The 21,252-nt window shown below is 36.1% G+C and overlaps 2 protein-coding genes across 5 annotated transcripts; one reads left to right on the plus strand and one right to left on the minus strand.

The window, feature by feature from the left end:
* Positions 1–5: 5 nt before the first annotated feature.
* Positions 6–5,090, minus strand: ppp2r3c (protein phosphatase 2, regulatory subunit B'', gamma). Its single transcript, XM_052620141.1, has 13 exons — positions 4,859–5,090; positions 3,938–4,065; positions 3,067–3,171; positions 2,830–2,942; positions 2,592–2,689; positions 2,398–2,468; positions 2,173–2,305; positions 1,980–2,035; positions 1,576–1,651; positions 1,361–1,497; positions 544–681; positions 382–441; positions 6–281 (listed from the first exon to the last, which is right to left on the minus strand). Exons 1-13 carry the CDS (start codon positions 4,923–4,925, stop codon positions 90–92), a joined length of 1,374 nt encoding a protein of 457 aa, XP_052476101.1. The 5' UTR covers positions 4,926–5,090; the 3' UTR covers positions 6–89.
* Positions 5,069–20,522, plus strand: LOC128031749 (mitochondrial ribonuclease P catalytic subunit). Of its 4 annotated transcripts, XM_052620137.1 has the most exons (8): positions 5,072–5,119; positions 5,625–6,458; positions 6,562–6,609; positions 6,702–6,834; positions 15,033–15,140; positions 18,246–18,394; positions 20,034–20,229; positions 20,324–20,522. In XM_052620137.1, the coding sequence occupies exons 1-8, from the start codon at positions 5,094–5,096 to the stop codon at positions 20,453–20,455; spliced, it is 1,626 nt and encodes a 541-aa protein (XP_052476097.1). In that variant the 5' UTR covers positions 5,072–5,093; the 3' UTR covers positions 20,456–20,522. The 4 variants fall into 4 exon arrangements, with proteins under 4 accessions (XP_052476095.1, XP_052476097.1, XP_052476096.1 ...); XM_052620135.1 differs by having other exon boundaries at positions 5,069–6,458; XM_052620136.1 differs by lacking the exons at positions 5,072–5,119; positions 15,033–15,140 and having other exon boundaries at positions 5,128–6,458.
* The last annotated feature ends 730 nt before the right edge of the window (positions 20,523–21,252 follow it).

A 21,252-nucleotide genomic window follows, 5' to 3' on the forward strand; every position in this document is an offset into this window, starting at 1 on the left:
GTGTATTCCTCTTTCTAACGTTTTTTTCCTCATTCAGAGTAGCACAACTGGTCCAAAAGCAGAACTTGATTTGGCAACAGACTGTGATGTCATGTGTCATCTAAATCAGCTGTGTTGCTGTCAGTGTCATTAGCCACCAGCACCTCTCTGTTCTCGTAAGTCCAGAAGCCATTGAGGTCGATGAGGATACTAGAGACAGTATCACCCTGACCGCTGTTCACCAGGTCCTGTAGTGTGATCTTATAAGGATCCTTAGGCTTCACCATGTCAAAGATTTCATCCTGTATACACAAACATTTGATTTCCATTTAATGACCCAAAACGCCCTGCTCCCTACTTGTTGATAGATTGCTTTATTATTATTATATAAAGGCCATTCACCTTAACATCCTGGAAGGAAACTGGCTCCTGCCCATGTATTTTCATTTGTTCCTGAATGGACTGATATCCCAGATGAATAAGTTAGTTTTTGCTTGGTATAAATATATAAAAAACATAAAAGCCAACAAATATTTTTGCTTGATTTCAAAAACGTTTCCTTACCCTGAAGAAGTAGTTGAGGGCAAATACATTGAGATAGCCTTTGTTTTCCATGTCCAGCAGTTTGAAAATATACTGGAGGGCCGCAGGCTCTTTCCTGTTCTCTAGAGCCAGCACGAAGTCTAGATATGTCTTATAGTCCTAAATGGTGGTGTTGAAAAAAATATTACGTTTTTAGATACTGAAAATTTTGATGGAATCATGTAGGAATTCCATATATAAGAATATTGTATCTCTGTTTTTAGTGACAAATGTCTACTTGGCTGTAGTCGTTTTCCAGAGTAACATAATATTCACACAAAAAAATTTCATGTGCAAAGTAAAAAGTACACTACGGTTAAAAAGTTTGGGGTCAGTTTGATTTTTTATTGAAGAAATTGATCACGGTTTCTGCCAAATTTCTAAGCAGCGCAAATGTTTTCAACATTGATGATAATAAGAAATGTTTCTTGATAACCAAATCAAGGCTGCTGAAAATTCAGCACTGCCATCACAGGAATTTATTACATTTTAAAATATATTAGAGTAGAAAACAGCTATATTATATTTTAATAATATCTAACAATTTCTACTGCATTTTTTTATCAAATAAATGCAGCCTTGGTGAGCATGAGAGACTTTTCTTTTTTCTTTTTTTAAATCTTACCAACCCCAAACATTTGAACAGTCTTGTTCAAGTATATCTGGAAACAGGACTTGAACTCAGTTCTCCCTGCCAACAAAACTATAATTTTGACAGCAGACTACATTTTTTTCAAGAGATTTTCTCCCATCAACTCTTAGTGTAATGTAAATCATTAATTAAGTCAGAATGTTATACCATTTCGCCGTCGTAGGTTAAGCATTCCTGGTAGACCCGGTCTAGGAAAACACCAGTTAGTGTTCCTGTGCCATAGCGAGACAGCTCTTCCTTACTGAGCATCCCGTTATGGTCCTTATCCAGGTTGAGGTACTGACCTGTAAAAAGGACATATGATGATTAACACATGAGATTTAACTTACATAACAGTGATTAAGTGTATTTTGCAGGTATACCATAAACCCGAAGAGCAGAAGGTGCAGAGAACCAGTTGGACTCCTGACTTTCCTTAGACAACTCCTCGTCTCGAAGCTATAAGTGAATACATCTGATTAGCATAATGTTGCAGATTCTGTTCTTTTGAACTTCCTATTAATCAAAGAATTGTGACAAAATATATCAAAGTTTCCATAAAAACATAAAGCACCACAACTGTTTTTAACATTAATAAAATAAAGAAATATTTCTTGGGCAGGATCATGTGATACTGAAGAGGTAATGATGCTGAAAATTCAGCTTTGCATCACCGAAATACTAACGTTGGCGAGTATAATTCTTTCAAAAACATTCAAACTTTTTAAAAGTAGTGTATACAGATATTTTATAGATAGGTTCACTTGAGCGAGAATCCATACACTACCTCAAGTAGATCATCCAAAAAACTGCAAGCTAGGATATCCTGAATTTTTATCTTCCCTGCGGAACATGTAAAAAAACATTAGAATGCTTCTTTTCATTCCAGTTTTTCCAAAGGGTAAAATCTAAATAATGTTTACAGGTGCTCTGACTTAAATCAAAAGACAAATTGTAAAAAACGACCACAGGAGAATTACCAGTATGTAGAGGATCAAGGAAGAAGAAGAACTTGCGAACGGCAGTGCAAACATAAAATGAGTAGAAGGATTTCTCCAAGCCATCAAGTTGGGGGAGTGTAGGAATTAACTCTAGAATGTAGTTCTCCAAATCCTGCAGAAAAAAAAAGCATTTATGTTAAACAATACAGCTTTACTTCTAAGCAGATACTGTGATTTCTACGGTTTTTCAGGGGGTAAACTTACAGACTCTCGGAGGTAACCCTGACCTGCTACATCATAAAGACTCAAACCAATCCTGGTTTGGTGCAGCCACACTGCCAGAGAAGAAACGCAGATGAACAGGATTCATCTACACATCTGTATTACTGTGTCAAGATTCATTAAAAAGAATGCTTAATAAACTGACATCATGAGATAAGCACAAAATTCATAACTACCTTTTCTCATGACATAGTTGAAAAACTGCATGATTGATATTCTCCCGTATGGATCATTATGAAGCAGTTTGGCATAGATTCTGGCAGTGAAGAAAAGCCTGATGGGGTGTAATGAAACATCTCAGTGAGTCATGAGCACTGTCCATGTACGAATTACATCGATTTAGAATACAGTTATCAGCACGTCATACGTTTGAGTAAAGCTAATTGATATACACTTCTTTTTTGATGCACTTACTTGCATTTGGCGCCTGCTTTTTCTCCAACCTTTAGGAAACTCTCATAACTGATCATGGCCTCGTCACCAGTTGTGGGCGGCACTTGATGCTTATCGAGAAGAAACCAAAGGTTCTGTAGGAAAGAATGAAAAAACATTTAGGAGAGGAAATACAAACACAGAACATATTTAGTAACTAAACTAAAGCAGATAATGAATGTTTAGATTGGGACACAGGCCAAAAAAAAATGCTCTTACCTGCAACTCTTCATTGTCCAGTAGTTCCCGGCTTTTCCTCTGGAGAAACACTGCCCTCGATTCTTCTCTGAGTTTCTGCAGCAAGACTTCATCTTCTGCAGGGAGCTGATATGAAATATTGGGGAGGTAAGAAGGCAATATGTTCAGAAGTTTCAGAAAATGTCTTTCTTTTAAACAACAAAAAGAATACTTCTATTAAGCAAGGGTGCATTAAAGTATTAGTTCACTTCCAGAATAAACATTTCCTGATAATTTACCCACCCCCATGTCATCCAAGCTGTTAGTGTCTTTCTTTCTTCAATCACAAAGAAATTAAGGTTTTTAAGGAAAACATTCCAGGATTTTAATCCATATAATTGATTAGAATGGGGACCAATATTTTTATAGGTCCAAATTTGCTTTCTCAATTCAGCTTTAAAGAGTTCTGCACTTACCCATCCAAGGAATAAGGGTCTTATCTAGCCAAACGAAAAAAGATTTCTGTCCATTTTATCCACAAATGCTTGTCTTGCACTAGATGGGACTAGATACCAACCCAGTGTTGACAAAGCAAATGCCCTTTACAAAAAAAAAAAGTCAAAGACAAAATGACAAGGAGTTTTTCACATTACCTTTTTGGACCAGAGTACACAGACGAAGAGCTAACAAAGAAAAATGACAGATTGTTTCACTAGATAAAAACCTTATTCCTCAGCTTTGAAGCCCTTTGAAGCAGCACTGAAACTGCAATTTGGTCCTTCAACCCGTTGATCCCCATTGAAGTTCTTTTGGTTTGCAATATTTCACAATATCACTATATTTACTGTATTTTTTATCAAATAAATATGATAACACCGTATTCTCCTTACGGATTAAAGTGTGATCAACTCACCCTGTAGTAGAAGCGTGGGATGTGTTTAAATGAGCCATCTTCTCCTTTTTCACCTCTTTTCCATTCAGTGTAGTACTTAGTAAACAATTCAGTTTCCTCTGCTTTCTTCTCCTCCTCTGTCCTGCCATCTGTGGCAAATAAAGATTTTTTTTTACACAAATTATGATTATTCACACTGTACAAACCTCTTCCAAATTTTACTATTCATAGTAAAATCAAATAATCATTAGCAAAACCATGGATGGCTCCTCATTACCAGGGTCATTCCTACTACGCAATAAATGTCTCCATCATTCATGTCTTAATATATATATATATATATATCATATAAAATACTATGGGTTTAAGTTACACTTTAAAAAAAATGTACTATGATTTTACAAATGGAATTTATAATAGCCAAGGTTTCATTTAATCACAATATTCTAATTAAACAAATAAATAACTACATTTATAAAGTCAAGTTTTATTGTCTAAACTTGACCAAAATATATTTGTTAAAGTCTGGTATACCCTTTACAAGTACTTCCATAAATTACAGCACAATCATATTAATTTTTCAACATATTTTGTATAACAGGAATAGAAAAGGGTTACTATAGTTTCTACACAACAAACTGTATTTGTTGTAACTAAGTCCCAAAATATAAAATATTTAGTATAGTAAAGTAAATTAAATTCATTTTGACTATATTTATAAATAAATATATACTTATATTTAAACATTTCCACTAAATACAATGTTTACCAGGGTAAAACCACGGTACATTTTCTTAAGCGACTTCAAATCCTTCTAGCGTGATTAAACAAGTTGATTCGGAGATTCATATACAAATGTATACATTTAGTGGAATTTAAAACATTGCTACTTGATCTCGAAATGAATCTCTAAAGCACCTGATTAGCTAACATTCATATTACCTTGTTTCGCAGTGGCGAGTCTTTTCCGCAGTAATTCTTTCCAATGTGCGGTTTTATCGTTTGCCATTATAAACGTTATATATTTTAAACTAACTTTAACTAAATTAAGACTAATCCTTAAACAATGTTATTATGTTTGAGTAGCCTAGGCGGTTGACGAATTGTTTACATCTCTGACCTAAAGGCGCATGCGTGACGTCAGTGAAGTGCGACTGCACAGGAAAGGGCTCTTCGCATGCACTTCTGTCCAGATCATGTAAGGTAGATGCTCTTGTTTAAATGACTGAAGATTGTATTAACAGATTTGCGTTTCAAAGAAATTTATGAGCTATCTTGGGTCTAAGGAACTAAAGATTGAGGGCTCTAAATACAAAAGGCAATTTCTTTAGAATATAATTTACTGAATATGATTTGTATCTATTCTATTGTAGATACAAATACTATTAAATATAACTTCATAAAGTTAGTGTGTCTTACTCTATGTGCGATGAACTGTAGAAACCGACCTTAATTCACAAAGCAATGAGATTTTGAGACAGAATAAGTCATTTATTATACGTTTTACATAAAGCACCTGAAAAGTAAAGCGGATTGGTAGAGAAATGTGATCTCTTGTTGTGTCAAAGTCTATGATTTGTTTTAAGCGTCTGTGCACATCATGGGTTGTCAACCCCTTGTGTCTCAGGCCCGATTTGGCTTGTTTACCACAACAAAACATTTTGCATGCTGTCAGGTGTATCATAAACCCACACACACAATGTTACAGCACAAAAGGAGATGAACAAGCACACGGCCGAGTTGCCAAAGAAAAAGTGTTCACTGCCAGAAAAAGGCCTGCATTCCCAAATTCAGTATTTGATGCTGGAACGGCCAGAAGAACTGCTGAACATATGAAAAAGAGAAATGGGGTGGATACAGAAGAGCTATCAGATAATACACCATCCAGAGGCAGAGGATCTGTGAAAGTTTCTCTTCCTGATCATCCACTGTCCGCATCCGAATGGGCGAAATTTAAAGAGAGTTCCTCCAAACCTGATCGCTTTGAGATGCAAATGATGGAAGGACTGCTGGCGGCTAATGCAGACGTCAACATCGCCAAGTCTCTCTTGGCCTACGTGGTTCAGGACAAAGGCACCCTTTCTTACGAACTCCTTTTGAGGTACCTCACACTGTGTGTCACGGGTGGCCACCACTCGGAGGTGTTTGAAACATACGACATCATGAGAACATGCTTTAAGACTCTTGACACTGGAGCCTCGTCCCTGTTTATTAAAGGTCTCAGTCAAACTGAACGCTGGAGGGAGGCGCTTGAGGTGTTGGAGGGGATGAAAAAGGCCCTCCTGCCATCTCCTCGTAACTATAGTGATGCCATCACGGGGGCGGTGCTTCACGGTGACACCGAGACCAGCTGGATGCTTTACGATGAGCTTCTGGAACTGGGTCTCGTTCCTAATCAGGACACCTGGAAGTGTCTGTTTCAGAGCGGCATCACTCAGCATGGACAGGAGGACAAGCTCTTTTCTGTTCTCTCATATATGAGAGATAATCAGATCTACCCAGAGGAGCCGCTGATTCAAACTATCAAAGCTTGGTTTGAGAGGTAAATGTAAAATATGAGAATGCAAACATATTCAAATATTGTTGTTTTTATAAAAAAAAAAAAAATGTAAATACTGTTTACCTTTTTTTTTTCATCTGCGCAGTTTACCGGATCAGAAATGGAGTGGGAAGTTCTCATACGTGGTCCCCAGGTACACTTGCTATTTTCCGTTTTATTCAAATATATTGTCAATAAAGACTTTTCTTAATTAGATCATTGATGTGGCAATATCTTGTGATTTAGTGGAGAGTCCAAGAACTGCAAGGCATCACTTGAATCCATTCAGCTGACTGAGGAAGAGTATGGTGAGCTGAAGGTCAAAGTGATGAAGAAAGTGATAGAAGGAAGTGACGTCTTCAAGAAAACCACCCCAGAGGTCTGTCTGTACATTTGAGTCTATAGATAGATAGATAGATAGATAAAAATAGATTTTACACCAGTGTTGTTGAAGTTAACTAGTTGAACATAAATATTAGAATATAAACATAAACTTAAAAATTAGAAATGGCCTTGGCAACTAACTGAAATAAATAATCTTAAATTCAAGTACTAAAATCACTAAAACTAAAATAAAAATAAATGTAAAAATAAATTTAAGCTAAATATAAATATTTTGTAAAAAGTAAGAATAAAATGAAAAAAAAAAAAATGCAAGCGTTCCAGTCTCATAATTAATGGTGTTGGGGGGGGCAATAATTTTTTTAAATTGTGAAATATGTCTTAATTCATTAGATATTTTAATGCATGTGAATAGCATGTATTAATTAAAATGTATTAGCATATTAAATTCTCATTAAAATCATGTTACAAATAATCTTAATGGTATTAAAATGGGTTTAATCTTTATGCAAGATATTTTTGATATTTTTCATATTCTGGAAAAGTGTTTTTATGAAATTCACCGTTATCTAAAGGATTTGAAGGTCGAAGTTTTAGCCAGGACTTATATAGTTCCGTTTGACTCCACTAGATGGCGAAAGTGTCCTATGCACCCTATATTCTCTTTTCTACATGACAGAGTAAACATGTTATACATGTAACATATGTTATAGATGTTAAACATGTTACTTGATTTTTGATGCTTTTAGATTACTTTCTCATTGAAAATTATAAAACGATAAGGACACATGGACTAAAAACTAAAGCTACATTTTGTGTTGCACCAAATAGGCTGCAGCCACTCGATAGGCAAAGTTGGGTAGCTTTCCAGAATTAGAAGATGTTCCATGCAGTTTTGATCTCCGTCATAAATGGAGTCTGCCCCTGAATTAGATGATGTTGTTGTCTGGAGGGCTGCTTTTTTCAGGCTGTGGGGTCTATAGATGTCAAAAGCATGTGATCCTGTCTAGTTTCCGCATTTAGATATGATGCAGGGGCTTTCCAACACATGTTCCTTCATGCGTCTGCCGGGTCCCTTGTTTAGAAAGCTCACGAACCCAGTCCAACCGAAGACACAAGGTCACAAGGCAAGCAATTCCTCTGAAATTCCATTTCCCAGAGAGAACCGTCGTGTTTGTTTGCAAACACCGTTCTCACGCATTGGAAAACCCATTCAGTTTCCAAGCACTGTCTCAGAAAGGGACATTTTCACACAGAACATCTTGGAAAAACAAAGCACTCAGTATAGCCATAAACGATCGCTTATTTGGTCGTGCACATGATTGATGCTAAGACATGTGTACTGCTTAAGTGCCTTTAGCTGTTGTAAAATGCAACACAATGGGCTTTCACATTTCAGCCCTCAAAAGCCTCTCACATTATTGACCCTGGAAAGTCCCAGCCTGTCTGTCTGCAGCGCTGCATGGGCTCCAGCCCCCCATTGCTGCAGCAGTGCTTTATGAAGTGAAACCAGATCAAGACGGTTAAAACACCCCCAGTCAAAACTCTGCAGAAGCATTTAACAACCCCTAGACAATCATTTTGCCTTTGATGGAAAAAATGTGCTTCTTTTTGGGCGGTTAACATGACATGCCAAGCAATGACAAGTGTGTCCTGCTTTGTGACATGCTATACTTCATCAAAACAACTTCCAAATGTTTTAAATAACCACTTTAAAATCTTGCACAGTTATTATACATGACCTCACAATAAGTGTGAGATTACATGGAATATTTGTACTTTTAAACATGAAAAAAAAAACATTAATCCACAATCTATATGTAAGTTTCAAGTATTATTACAAAAAGGAAAAAATATTATTTTAAAATAACCATTTTCTAATTTAAGAACAGTATTTATTTGAAATATAATGTCATTTTGGTGCATATTTGAAAATTATGTATAATTTTTAAAGTACAAATATTTAATGTGTGTGTTTTATGTGTGTGTGTTTATATATATAAAACCTTTGTAATACTTTATTTTGTCAGTGGAGTTTAAAAGTGCCCAAGTCGTACAGTTAATAGTCTACACAATTATTGTTATTAACACATTGAAAGATCCAAGTGAAATATTGTCAAACAATTTAGCAAAAAAAGCTGTTTTTTTTTGCCTCCTTACATTCAGTGGCCTGGATTTTTTTAGGTCAAGTTTGAGCTTGGGGGAGCCTGTTTTTCCCGTTTCAGAAACTTCAAGCTTGTAATAAGGAAAAGTACAGGACTTGCAGGCTGCCGCGGGGGCACGGTGTGCTTTACACGTACTCTTATTCATCTATTTTCTTTGTTCTCTGTCAATTTGGCTGCCTTTAATTCTATTGGTATTTCATGCATGCTTTGAACAAAACTGAGCAGGTTCTTTTGATGATTTACCAAATGCTGTTATTTGTTTTAATGATTCAAGAAAAAGCTTGCAATTGTACATTGAGTTAATAAACACTCAAGGCTGAAGGAGCGTGTTTTGATTGTCATGGGCCATTGTGTATATTCCAAATGAAAATACTAGAATGTGATTACTATCACACCAGGATTAAACTTGTTTTGAATGTGCATATTCCCGACACACCCATTTTGTAGGTACACAGAGTTCTGCACGACCAGCTGGTACCACACACACACACACGTGACCTCTCAACACCATCGGGGAATCCCCGGTGTTCCTGTTCCCACTCAACATAACCTCTCCATGGCCATTAGAGGGTGCGGAACGAAACAAAAACAATAGAACTGCACTTACAGTTCTAGATCTTTGTCAGCATCTCATTGCATACATTATCACATAGATAAAACCAAGATAAATTGTATGTTAGGATTAATTTTGTAGTCCTATGCTGAGAGTGCTAACCCTACCCAATGTTGCAAGATTTTATAACAACTCTGAACAGCTCAACTCACAACTCACCAACTGCTAACCCCCACCAAAACCAGAAAGGAATTCCCCAAATATCCAGCTCCCCTTCCCCCCTCTCGCTGTCCGTGGCACTCACCCCTCCCCCAGTCATGCATCCTCTCACCCACAGACGTGCTGCTTAACACACACTTAACAGGATTTTTAGCTTGCAAAATAGCTGCATGCATTCTTTTTTAAGGGCTTGTTTTCACATGTGGGTCACAATCTTCTGTTTTTGCATATTAGTGGAAATTGGAATTTTGGAAGGAAAAATTCTCACGCTTCGGGCAGAACTGAAAGCACCGGGTTCCAGCCACCTGACAGTCCAGGAATACATCTGGTTTTGACAAGCTCAGCTTTGTGTGTACTAAACAGAGGATTGTGTATTAGTTGTTGGACTTTACTTCACCACATTGTTGTTGTGTCCTCAGCTTTGAGGAAGAGCTAGCAGAGTTCGCAGTTTGATCAAAACTTTTCAAAGTCTTTAATTTATTGGAGAATTTTAACTTTGGAAAAACTTACCTTGGTTGCATTTCAGTGCAAAACATTTTTTTCTTTACTCCAGTATATTTGAGAAGAAATGTATTACTGCTCATTATTTAAAATTGAATACAATTTAAATAACAAGTGATGTCTGATTTGAGATGAATCATTCATTTTGAATCTGTTTAAACTGCCTGTTAAACTGGTTTATGGATTCCACCGAATGATTCATTTGTGAATTGCATAGATCTGGTTCATTGTTTGTTATTATTTATACGCCAAAAGATTTTTATTTTGTTTTTCTTGAGTTTTAAATACCATTCCAGTTTTTTTTACTTCAGTTTGATGTTTAATTCAATGTCACTAGCCATTTCTTTATAATTATTTGTGTAATCTACAGAAATTTCTGAATGAAAATAATTTAAAAATGTAAAAATCGTACTATTTTTGTTATAGTTTTAGTTATATATTTTTGTACTTTTTTTTCCATAAGTTGCCAAGGCGACATTTCTAGTTTTCATGTATATTTTTTATGCTTTCATATATCTATTTACATTTACATTGTACATTTATTCATTTAGCAGACGCTTTATCCAAAGCGACTTACAGATGAGGACAGTGGAAGCCTTTAAAAACAACAAAAAGAGCAATGATATACAGTATTGTTCAAAATAATAGCAGTACAATGTGACTAACCAGAATAATCAAGGTTTTTCGTATATTTTTTTATTGCTACGTGGCAAACAAGTTACCAGTAGGTTCAGTAGATTCTCAGAAAACAAATGAGACCCAGCATTCATGATATGCACGCTCTTAAGGCTGTGCAATTGGGCAATTAGTTGAATTAGTTGAAAGGGGTGTGTTCAAAAAAATAGCAGTGTGGCATTCAATCACTGAGGTCATCAATTTTGTGAAGAAACGGGTGTGAATCAGGTGGCCCCTATTTAAGGATGAAGCCAACACTTGTTGAACATGCATTTGAAAGCTGAGGAAAATGGGTCGTTCAAGACATTGTTCAGAAGAACAGCGTACTTTGATTAAAAAGTTGATTAAAGAGGGGAAAACCTATAAAGAGGTGCAAAAAATGATAGGCTGTTCAGCTAAAATGATCTCCAATGCCTTAAAATGGAGAGCAAAACCAGAGAGACGTGGAAGAAAACGGAAGACAACCATCAAAATGGATAGAAGAATAACCAGAATGGCAAAGGCTCAGCCAATGATCACCTCCAGGATGATCAAAGACAGTCTGGAGTTACCTGTAAGTACTGTGACAGTTAGAAGACATCTGTGTGAAGCTAATCTATTTTCAAGAATCCCCCGCAAAGTCCCTCTGTTAAAAAAAAGGCATGTGCAGAAGAGGTTACAATTTGCCAAAGAACACATCAACTGGCCTAAAGACAAATGGAGGAACATTTTGTGGACTGATGAGAGTAAAATTGTTCTTTTTGGGTCCAAGGGCCACAGGCAGTTTGTGAGACGACCCCCAAACTCTGAATTCAAGCCACAGTACACAGTGAAGACAGTGAAGCATGGAGGTGCAAGCATCATGATATGGGCATGTTTCTCCTACTATGGTGTTGGGCCTATTTATCGCATACCAGGGATCATGGATCAGTTTGCATATGTTAAAATACTTGAAGAGGTCATGTTGCCCTATGCTGAAGAGGATATGCCCTTGAAATGGTTGTTTCAACAAGACAATGACCCAAAACACACTAGTAAACGGGCAAAGTCTTGGTTCCAAACCAACAAAATTAATGTTATGGAGTGGCCAGCCCAATCTCCAGACCTTAATCCAATTGAGAACTTGTGGGGTGATATCAAAAATGCTGTTTCTGAAGCAAAACCAAGAAATGTGAATGAATTGTGGAATGTTGTTAAAGAATCATGGAGTGGAATAACAGCTGAGAGGTGCCACAAGTTGGTTGACTCCATGCCACACAGATGTCAAGCAGTTTTAAAAAACTGTGGTCATACAACTAAATATTAGTTTAGTGATTCACAGGATTGCTAAATCCCAGAAACAAAAAAATGTTTGTACAAAATAGTTTTGAGTTTGTACAGTCAAAGGTAGACACTGCTATTTTTTTGAACACACCCCTTTCAACTAATTGCCCAATTGCACAGCCTTAAGAGCGTGCATATCATGAATGATGGGTCTCATTTGTTTTCTGAGAATCTACTGAACCTACTGGTAACTTGTTTGCCACGTAGCAATAAAAAATATACTAAAAACATTGATTATTCTGGTTAGTCACATTGTACTGCTATTATTTTGAACAATACTGTATGTGCTATAACAAGTCTCAGTTAGGTTAACACAGTACACGTAGCAAGGGCTTTTAAATAATATAATAAAAAAAGAAAATAGAAAAAGAATAGAGCAAGCTGGTGTTAGAGGCCTTGGGTTTTAAGCCGATTCTTGAAGATGGCTAAGGACTCAGTTGGGGAGGATTGAGTTGCGGTAGTCATTCAACCAAGAGGGAACATCTGGATTAATTGTAAAGGTTTGATAGAACTGGCTGGAAGACCTGCCAAGAGAGCATTGCAATTAGTCCAGCCTGGACAAAACAAGAGCTTAAACAAGGAGTTGTGCAGCATGTTCCGAAATAAAGGATCTGATCTTCTTGATGTTGAATAAAGCAAATCTGCAGGATCGGACAGTTTTATCAATGTGGTTTGAGAAAATCAGCCGATCATCAATCATAATTCCAAGGCTTCTGGCTGTTTTTGAAGGAGTTGTGGTTGATGTGCCTAACTGGATGGTGAAATCGTGATGAAACAATGGGTTTGCTGGAATCACAAGCAGTTCTGTCTTGGCAAGGTTGAGTTGAAGGTGATGGTCCATCATCCAGCAAGAAATGTCTGTTAGACAAGCTGAGATGCAAGTAGCTACCGTCGGATCATCAGGATGGTATGAGAGGTAGAGTTGAGTGTCAACAGCATAGCAGTGGTATGAAAAGCCATGATTCTGAATGACAGAACCTAATGATGCCATGTAGACAGAGAAGAGAAGTGGTCCAAGAACTGAGCCCTGAGGCACCCCAGTAGTTAGATGTTGTGACTTGATTATTTTTTTTCTAATGTATATATATATATTCTAAATCTATTGGCTTCTTTATGTATGGCTAGTACTTTTACTTACAAAGTATTTGTGTACTTTGTTCACCTCTGGTGAGCTCTAGGCATGAGTGTGCATGACTTTGCAAACGCAATTTACTATGAAGCTAATAAATCAAAAGCCGTTTTCAGCTCTGCGTCCCAAGGACAGACAGGTGAGGGAGTGACTTGGCCCCAGTCCAGCTGGAAATTCCCTTGTTTTGTTTACATGTTGTACCAGGGACAATTCGGGAGGCATTTCAACCTCTTGTTAAACGACAACAAAGAAGAAGGAAGTTCTAGCTTTTTTTGGCCCTGTTATTCAAGGGGCCCTTATGCTTTTGTGTTATTCAGCTAAACATAACCTGATCACGCTTTTGAAGGTGAGCCAGGTGTGGTCAAGTTTAGTCTGAAGCTCTATCATATGCCTGTAACAAATGCCTATAAGATAAATCGGACAAACACCTTTTTTTAACTGTCCTGGGATGAATTCATAGAATCGGTAGACAATAAAGTTGTTTTTGTACAATGCTCTGACAGATAGTATGTTGAGTTCTTGGCAAGAACTTGTCAGACTATCTGTGAACACAATGCTTTATCTCATGGTTGCATGCTTTGCTCCTATACTTCCAGTACATTCATGACTGCACATAACTCTCTTAATCTCTCTTCGCTTAATCTGATATGTAGAGTTTCATTAGTTTCAGGCAGGATCTCTTACAACGATATATGTGCTTGCTATAAATGTCACTCACTCGTGATTTTCCAGAAACAATCTTGAGTTTAAAGGTGAAATGTGTATTTTTGGTCCCACTAGCATCACCGAACGGAAATGCAAAAATAGTGATTGTTTATTTAACAGTCGATTCCTCAGCTGTAATGTGAGAAAGTTAAAATCTGGATGTAATCCTCCTCTGATTTTATATATACTGTTATAGCATTTATTAATATTTTATTAACTTTTATTTTTAATATTTTTAGTCATTTTATGTGCTTTTAATATTTGTATATATTTATAATATTTAATAATATTTATAATATTGTATAATATTTATATTTGTAATATAATATAATATATATATATATATATATATATATATATATATATATATATATATATATATATATATATATATATATATATATTATTGATATTTATTTTATTTTAGTATTTTTATTCGTATTTTATTAATTTTTAAACTTAGTTGTAAGTTTAGTAATTCAGCTTAAATTTACTTGTTTAAAGGTTACTAAATGTGCTTATAATGTATTTATTTTAGTTTGTTGTCCAGGCAACATTTTTCATTTCCATTTAAGTGTAAGTTTATCATCTAATAATTACATTTTATTTCAGATATTTTAATGATTATTAATGGTTGTAGAAGTTAACAACAACAAGACTGGTTTGATATTACGTCTGTCCTGATTGGTACTGTTTTCAATTCGGTATAAAGGTTTTCTGTTGTCCTCTGTCTTGTGCAACACCGGTTGCTTTTCTCTTGTGCAATGTGCTGAACAACACCAAAGTGAGGAACTGTATATAGAAGCCCCCATACATCCAGCAAACCATATGTTCCTCTTGTTGAAGAAATTGAAACTGTGACTAGTTTTAGCCTCAGAACAAACAACATGGAAATATTGCAGTGTTTGTCTGTGTATCTAGATCACAACTGTAAGCTGTAAATAGTCATGATTTTGATATTAACCAATAATTTGTGTTCTGTACAGGAGCTTAAAAGCTTTAAGAGTTTTGTGAAGCAGAGACCCCCCTTTGATATTGTCATTGACGGCCTTAATGTAGCTAACACAACACCAAAGGCCACGCACTCTGAGACGGTGAGTTGTTGGTAACTTCAATGCTTGGGCGTTCCAAGACAGGGCTGGTTTGTCTGTGACCTATTGAATCACTGATCAGGCTAGATGGTCAACCTACTCTGATTGAAAGCTCTAACGGTGGAAAAAAATAGGCATACTTGTGTTTGTTTACCTTCATGATTGAGTATTCAACTAGCTGGCATTCTAAAGTAAAAAAAAAAAAAAGAAATTAGTTCCACCAGGGGGTGATGCTAAGCCTGGGTTGCTTTTAACACAGCAGAACAAGTTTAGGAAACAGCCCCAATTTCTCATAGTTTCCAACCTCAAAGACACCCCAAACCCATGAAACCTACAGTTAATCAAACAAAAAATTAGGGAAAGTTCAATGTCCATGTAACTTTACACAGAATGTGTTACACATCGGCCCACCTACGAGATGGTGTCAGTCCCAGACAGAAGTGGCTTTACATTTGGTTATCATCCTTAGTAATTAAAGGCTTTTTTTTGCCAACAAATACCAACACCCACCCATCTCAGCTTCAACCACCCATTCATCAAAAACCAATGACTTTCAGTGACACATGAGGACCATTTGAGACACATTAAAGGGACAGCTCACCCAAAAAATTTTATTCTGTCATCATTTAGTCACCCTCCACTTTTTCCAAACCTATATGAGTTTCTTTCATCTGTTGAACAAAGATATTTTAATAATGTTAGTGACCGAGAAATTGCCGGTAGCCATTGACTTCCATAATATTTTTATCCATACTATGGAAGTCAATGGCTACCGTCAACTGTTTGGTTACCAAGATTCTTCAAAATATCTTCTTTTGAAACGCACAGGTTTGGAACAACTTGAGGGTATAATTTAAAAATTTAATTTTTGGGGTGAATTATCTCTAGATACTGATTTTCACAAGATTCCCGTTTCAGTTTGTTGACTTCTGAGTGGATTTTTGGATATCTGTTTTTTATCATTCTATAAGTCAGAAAATATTGTCAACGGCTAGGAAAAAAAATCAATTTTCACCATGTTTTTAGAAATAAAATGTATAATATAAATAAGGAGAATGATGCAGGAACAAAATCTTCATAATATACTGTAGATAGAAATACAACTAGTAAGGTTGGTGTAAATAAGTGCTACTGAAGTTGAGATTTCTGGTTTGGTGCATAACTCCTTCGGAGAAAACAGCCTTTAAACACAGTGTGTATTATACAGCCATTGAAATCTACAGGCATAAAAAGATAAAGTGCAATAAAACTAACACTGTGTATTTAACATGCTTTCTTTCCACTAGACTGAAAGAAGACAAGTTATGGAAGCAAAATAGACTAAAATCAAAAACTAGACCAGTGCATAAAAAAGCTATGTTTTTTCCAGCAGTGTCTAACTTCAACAGATATGAGAAGACCTAATACTCTTGACATTAAACCACAAATTATGATGGAACACAAACTCTCGACCTTCAGTCAGATCCTTTTTCTTTCTACCCACTCATACTTGGTGTCCATCTGCATGTCACACATTATTAACACCACAGATGCAACCCATGGCAACTGAACATGCAGGCAGGGGATTTTACACTCATTTTGCTATGACTAACCATGTATTTAAAGTCAGACATGTGCATTTTGTGGTCAAGTTTATTTTTGGTGGCAACATTTACCCCACTTCCTCGCTAACTGGCACATTCATTGAAATGCTAGTATTAACCGGTTTTGTCTGCACACAGTCTGTGCAGGGTGTGAAAATGAAGGCCTAAGCGAACTTGTTGCCAAAGTAGGCCTATATGGTTTGTTTACAGGCTAAGTTATCAGACTCTATGCAAGAAAGTTACTGTAAATTGACTAAACTAACATGCTGGAAGGAAGTGCATATCTTTAGAAATTCTTAAGCAAAGGAGACTGGAGGCAGATGTTACGTTTGGATTGTGAGACATGGCACTATATTGTCTACGGTGCTTTCCAGAGTAAAACAGCCCATCTGTGGCTCACCGTTCACTTCCTTATCATGAATTAGCAGAAGATGAACACACCTGCAATTCACATTTAGCACTTCCTCATGTCTGAAATAGCAAAATGAGGGATACAAGATAAACTGGAATTCACTGGGACTGACTTTGCATATTCAAACTGTAGATAACATTACGGTAATCTAAATTTGAGTAAGAAATATAATTAGAAGGTAAATACAAAGCAGTTGGGTAATGCAATAAAAAAATACAAAAAATGATACATGCGTGCATTTTTATGTATATATATATTTGAAAAATAATTGAAAAAGCACATGTACGTATATATATATATATACCATTATTATAACTAAACTAAGATATATACAGTTTAACTCTAGTACATGTATTTTTACTAATTGCATATTTTTTAATCAACTGGTTCCAAAGTGATTGTTAGTCGATGTATGAATTATATCTCTTTTTTTGTTTTTTTTTGGAAAAGTAACCTTTATTTAAAATAATATTGCTATATATTTTGTAATGAAATAATATTTTATTATGTATTAAATATTAAAAATTATTCTGAATAATTTTCTATAGCTTGTGTACTAATGGTGAATAAAAAAATCTAATCAATAACTCCTGTAAATAAGAGTAAGACAAACAAATTTACAAACACAAACACACTACATTTAAAATAATTAGGCCTATCTCATGAATAGTTATGTATATGCAAGTATATGGGGTGTTAAATCTGAACATCTACATACAAAGAACGTTGGATATTTTTAGCACATGGTTGTAACCTTTAATGTCTTCACTTTGTATGGTGGGTATTGGAAAAACAACTTCCTGTGTAATCAGGAAAACCCCCCCCCCCCCCCCATCATGGTTTGTGAGTGAGTGGGTGGTACAAAAGTAGGTTAAAACAATGTGAGCAAGAATAATTTCCCTCCAGATGACCTGCTAAAGTCCCAAATAAATCTGTAATGCCAAGGGAAATTCCTCCAAAAAAAGTAATGCGCTACAGCTCACTTCATAGAGAACATGCTGAATGAACTGAGGTCTCTCATTCATGATTCAAAAATTATGAATGGCCTCGTTCATATTTAATATCTAAATAGAAATGGTAAAAGGTCACTGAGAGTGTGAATTATCTCTGCAGTTGCTGGCAGTCGTATCAGAGCTACAACAGCAGGGGCTGAACATCCTGGTCCTTGGCAGAAAGCACATGCTTCAACCTTCCTGGAACTGGGACAGACAAAACATGGTCAAAATCAAGCAGAAAGCCCACTGTTTCTTCACCGAGAACATGTTAGTATGACCCCCCTTTCTTTAATCACGTACTGCCCACACTGTTCCAAAACCTAGTGAGCTGCCTCCACAGGATCATGGACACTAAGTTCCAAAACATTTGTGACATGATTATTCTGACTTTGTCAGTTAAATTCTGTGTTTTGTGGAGGCAACAATCCCATAATGCACTGCAACAAGCTCAGTAAACAACTCATCCAGGATTGGTCTGCATGAAAATAGTTCAATCTAGAATATATTTTTATTTTAGTGTTCCTGTAGCTCAATTGGTAGAGCATTGCGTTGTGGTTGGGGGTTCGATTCCCCAGGCACACATGATAGGTAAAAATGTATAGCCTGAATGCACTGTTAAGTCGCTTTGGATAAAAGCGTCTGCTAAATGGATAAATTTATATTTAATTTAAATGTAATTTTGAGTTAGAGTATCATATATTAGTTTAGCAGCATAACTTTGCATGTGTTACACTGTTCAGAAAAACATTTTCATGCAAAATGCTGACCATTTATCTGATCAAAACTACAGTAGAAACAGTCATATTGTGAAATATTATTTCAAAATAAAAGAACTGTTTTCTATTTGAATATATTTTTAAATGGAAATTACTTCTGTGATGCAAAGCTGAATTTTCAGCATCATTACACCACTCTTTAGTGTCACATGATCCTTCAGAAATCAGTGTAATATTTGGTGGAAATCATGATCACCATTCACCATGTTTGAGATGAGTAAGAAAGAAAAGAAATCAATACTTTTATTCAGTATGCATTTAATTAATCGGTTGACTGAACTTTGTATACAGAGAATCCTGAAATGAATTATCAAGGTTTTCACAAAAATATTAAGTGGCAAAAACAGGTTTTAAGATTGTTAATAAGAAGAACCATTATAATAATAAGAACCATTACATTTACATTTAATCATTTAGCAGACGCTTTTATCCAAAGCGACTAACAAATGAGAACAATAGAAGCAATCAGATCAACAAGAGAACAATAGTATACCATGTCAAGTCTCAGTCTAGTACAGAACGCATAGCCAGGTTGGTGTTTTTTTTTAATAAGAATATGAAGGACAAGAAAATAAAATAATTTTGCATCATTAATAACTGAACACCAATAATTTATCATATTCAGCATATTAAAATGATTTCTGAAGAATCATGTGACACTGAAGGCTGGAGTAATGATGCTGAAAATTTAGCTTTGAAATTGCAGTAATATATTACAACTGAAATATATTCAAACACAAACAGATGTTCTTTTACATTTTAATAATATTTCACAATATTAATGCTTCTACTGTTACTGTATTTTATTCTGTAGCTTGGTAAGAATAAGAGACTTCTTTCTAAAACATTTAAAAAATCCTAACCTTTGAGACCAGTAGAGAGAGAGAGAGAGAGATAGAGAGTGTGTGTGTGTGTGTGTTTGTGTGTGTGTGTGTATAAAATGATGTACAGAGATGCTTCCTATAGTTATAGAGGCTTAATTGTGTTATGTGTCAGTTGCAAAATTCAAAATTGTTAGTGAAGTATGTATCGATCACTTTCCTTCAATATAAACTCATAATGATTCCATTCACCTATCATGAATGGCATTTTTGATAGAGTGCACTGTTTTTCTTGGATGGCTGCCACAGATCTGAGGATGACCCGTTTCTGCTGTATGCTGCTTTGCACTCTGGCGTTCACTGCAACTTTCTTAGTCGTGATCTGATGAGAGATCACAAAGCCTGCTTGCCAGACAGTGCAACCAGACGCCTCTTCTTCAAGTGGCAACGTGGCCATCAATTGGTGATCAGTCATTACGTCCCAGGAAAAAGAGTTCAATTTCAGGTAGGTTTAGAAATGGAGAGATCTTTTGCAAACAAGATTACTCTTAAGGACTGAAACCCTCATTATGATGAGTTGGCTTTGCTGTGTTTTTCAGAGGATCTCAGCTTATGACACCATCGTTCAGACATCTGGTGGCTCCTGGCACATTCCTTATGATGTGAATAGAGCAGATAGAGCCACGTATGAAGTTCCTCAGAAATGGCTCTGCCTCACTCCAGGACATTGAGGCTGGAGTTACCACTACTGTGCTGGCTGAGAAATGTGAAATAAATAATACTTTGCAAAATGTCCAATTGTGTCTCTTCTACCTCTTGTCTATATATATATATATATATATATATATATATATATATATATATATATATATATATATATATAGACTGCTTCTTTTATAATCCTGTAAAAAAAAAGGCCCAAATTTAGAACTATAAGGCTGTGTGTCTAAAGTGCATTTGCAGAAATCTTTAACATTCACTAGCACAGGTTAGCCATGTAGGTTTTAAGTCAATGGCAAACATTAAGGCAAGGTTCAGCTATATTATAAAGGCAGATTTTAACTGACAGTTTGTGTTTTCAGGTGTTTTTCATAACTGTCAAGTGGTGGCAAATTATAAACCTCAATAGAATGTGCTCTTTGGTGCTCTTTACTTATTCTAGTTTTGGAAAGATCAAAAAAAAAAAAAAGTGAGAAAGTGAAAGTGACATTCAGCCAAGTATGGTGACCCATACTCAGAATTTGTGCTCTGCATTTAACCCATCCGAAATGCACACACACAGAGCAGTGAACACACACACACACACACACACACTGTGAGCACACACCCAGAGCAGTGGGCAGCCATTTATGCTGCGGCACCCAGGAGCAGTTGGGGGTTCGATGCCTTGCTCAAGGGCACCTAAGTCATGGTATTGAAGGTGGAGATAGAACTGTACATGCACTCCCCCCACCCACAATTCCATCCGGCCCGAGACTAGAACCCACAACCCTTCGATTGGGAGTCCAACCCTCTAACCATTAGGCCA

Source organism: Carassius gibelio, chromosome A17 (assembly GCF_023724105.1).
Source record: "Carassius gibelio isolate Cgi1373 ecotype wild population from Czech Republic chromosome A17, carGib1.2-hapl.c, whole genome shotgun sequence".
In the NCBI taxonomy this organism is placed as follows: domain Eukaryota; kingdom Metazoa; phylum Chordata; class Actinopteri; order Cypriniformes; family Cyprinidae; genus Carassius; species Carassius gibelio.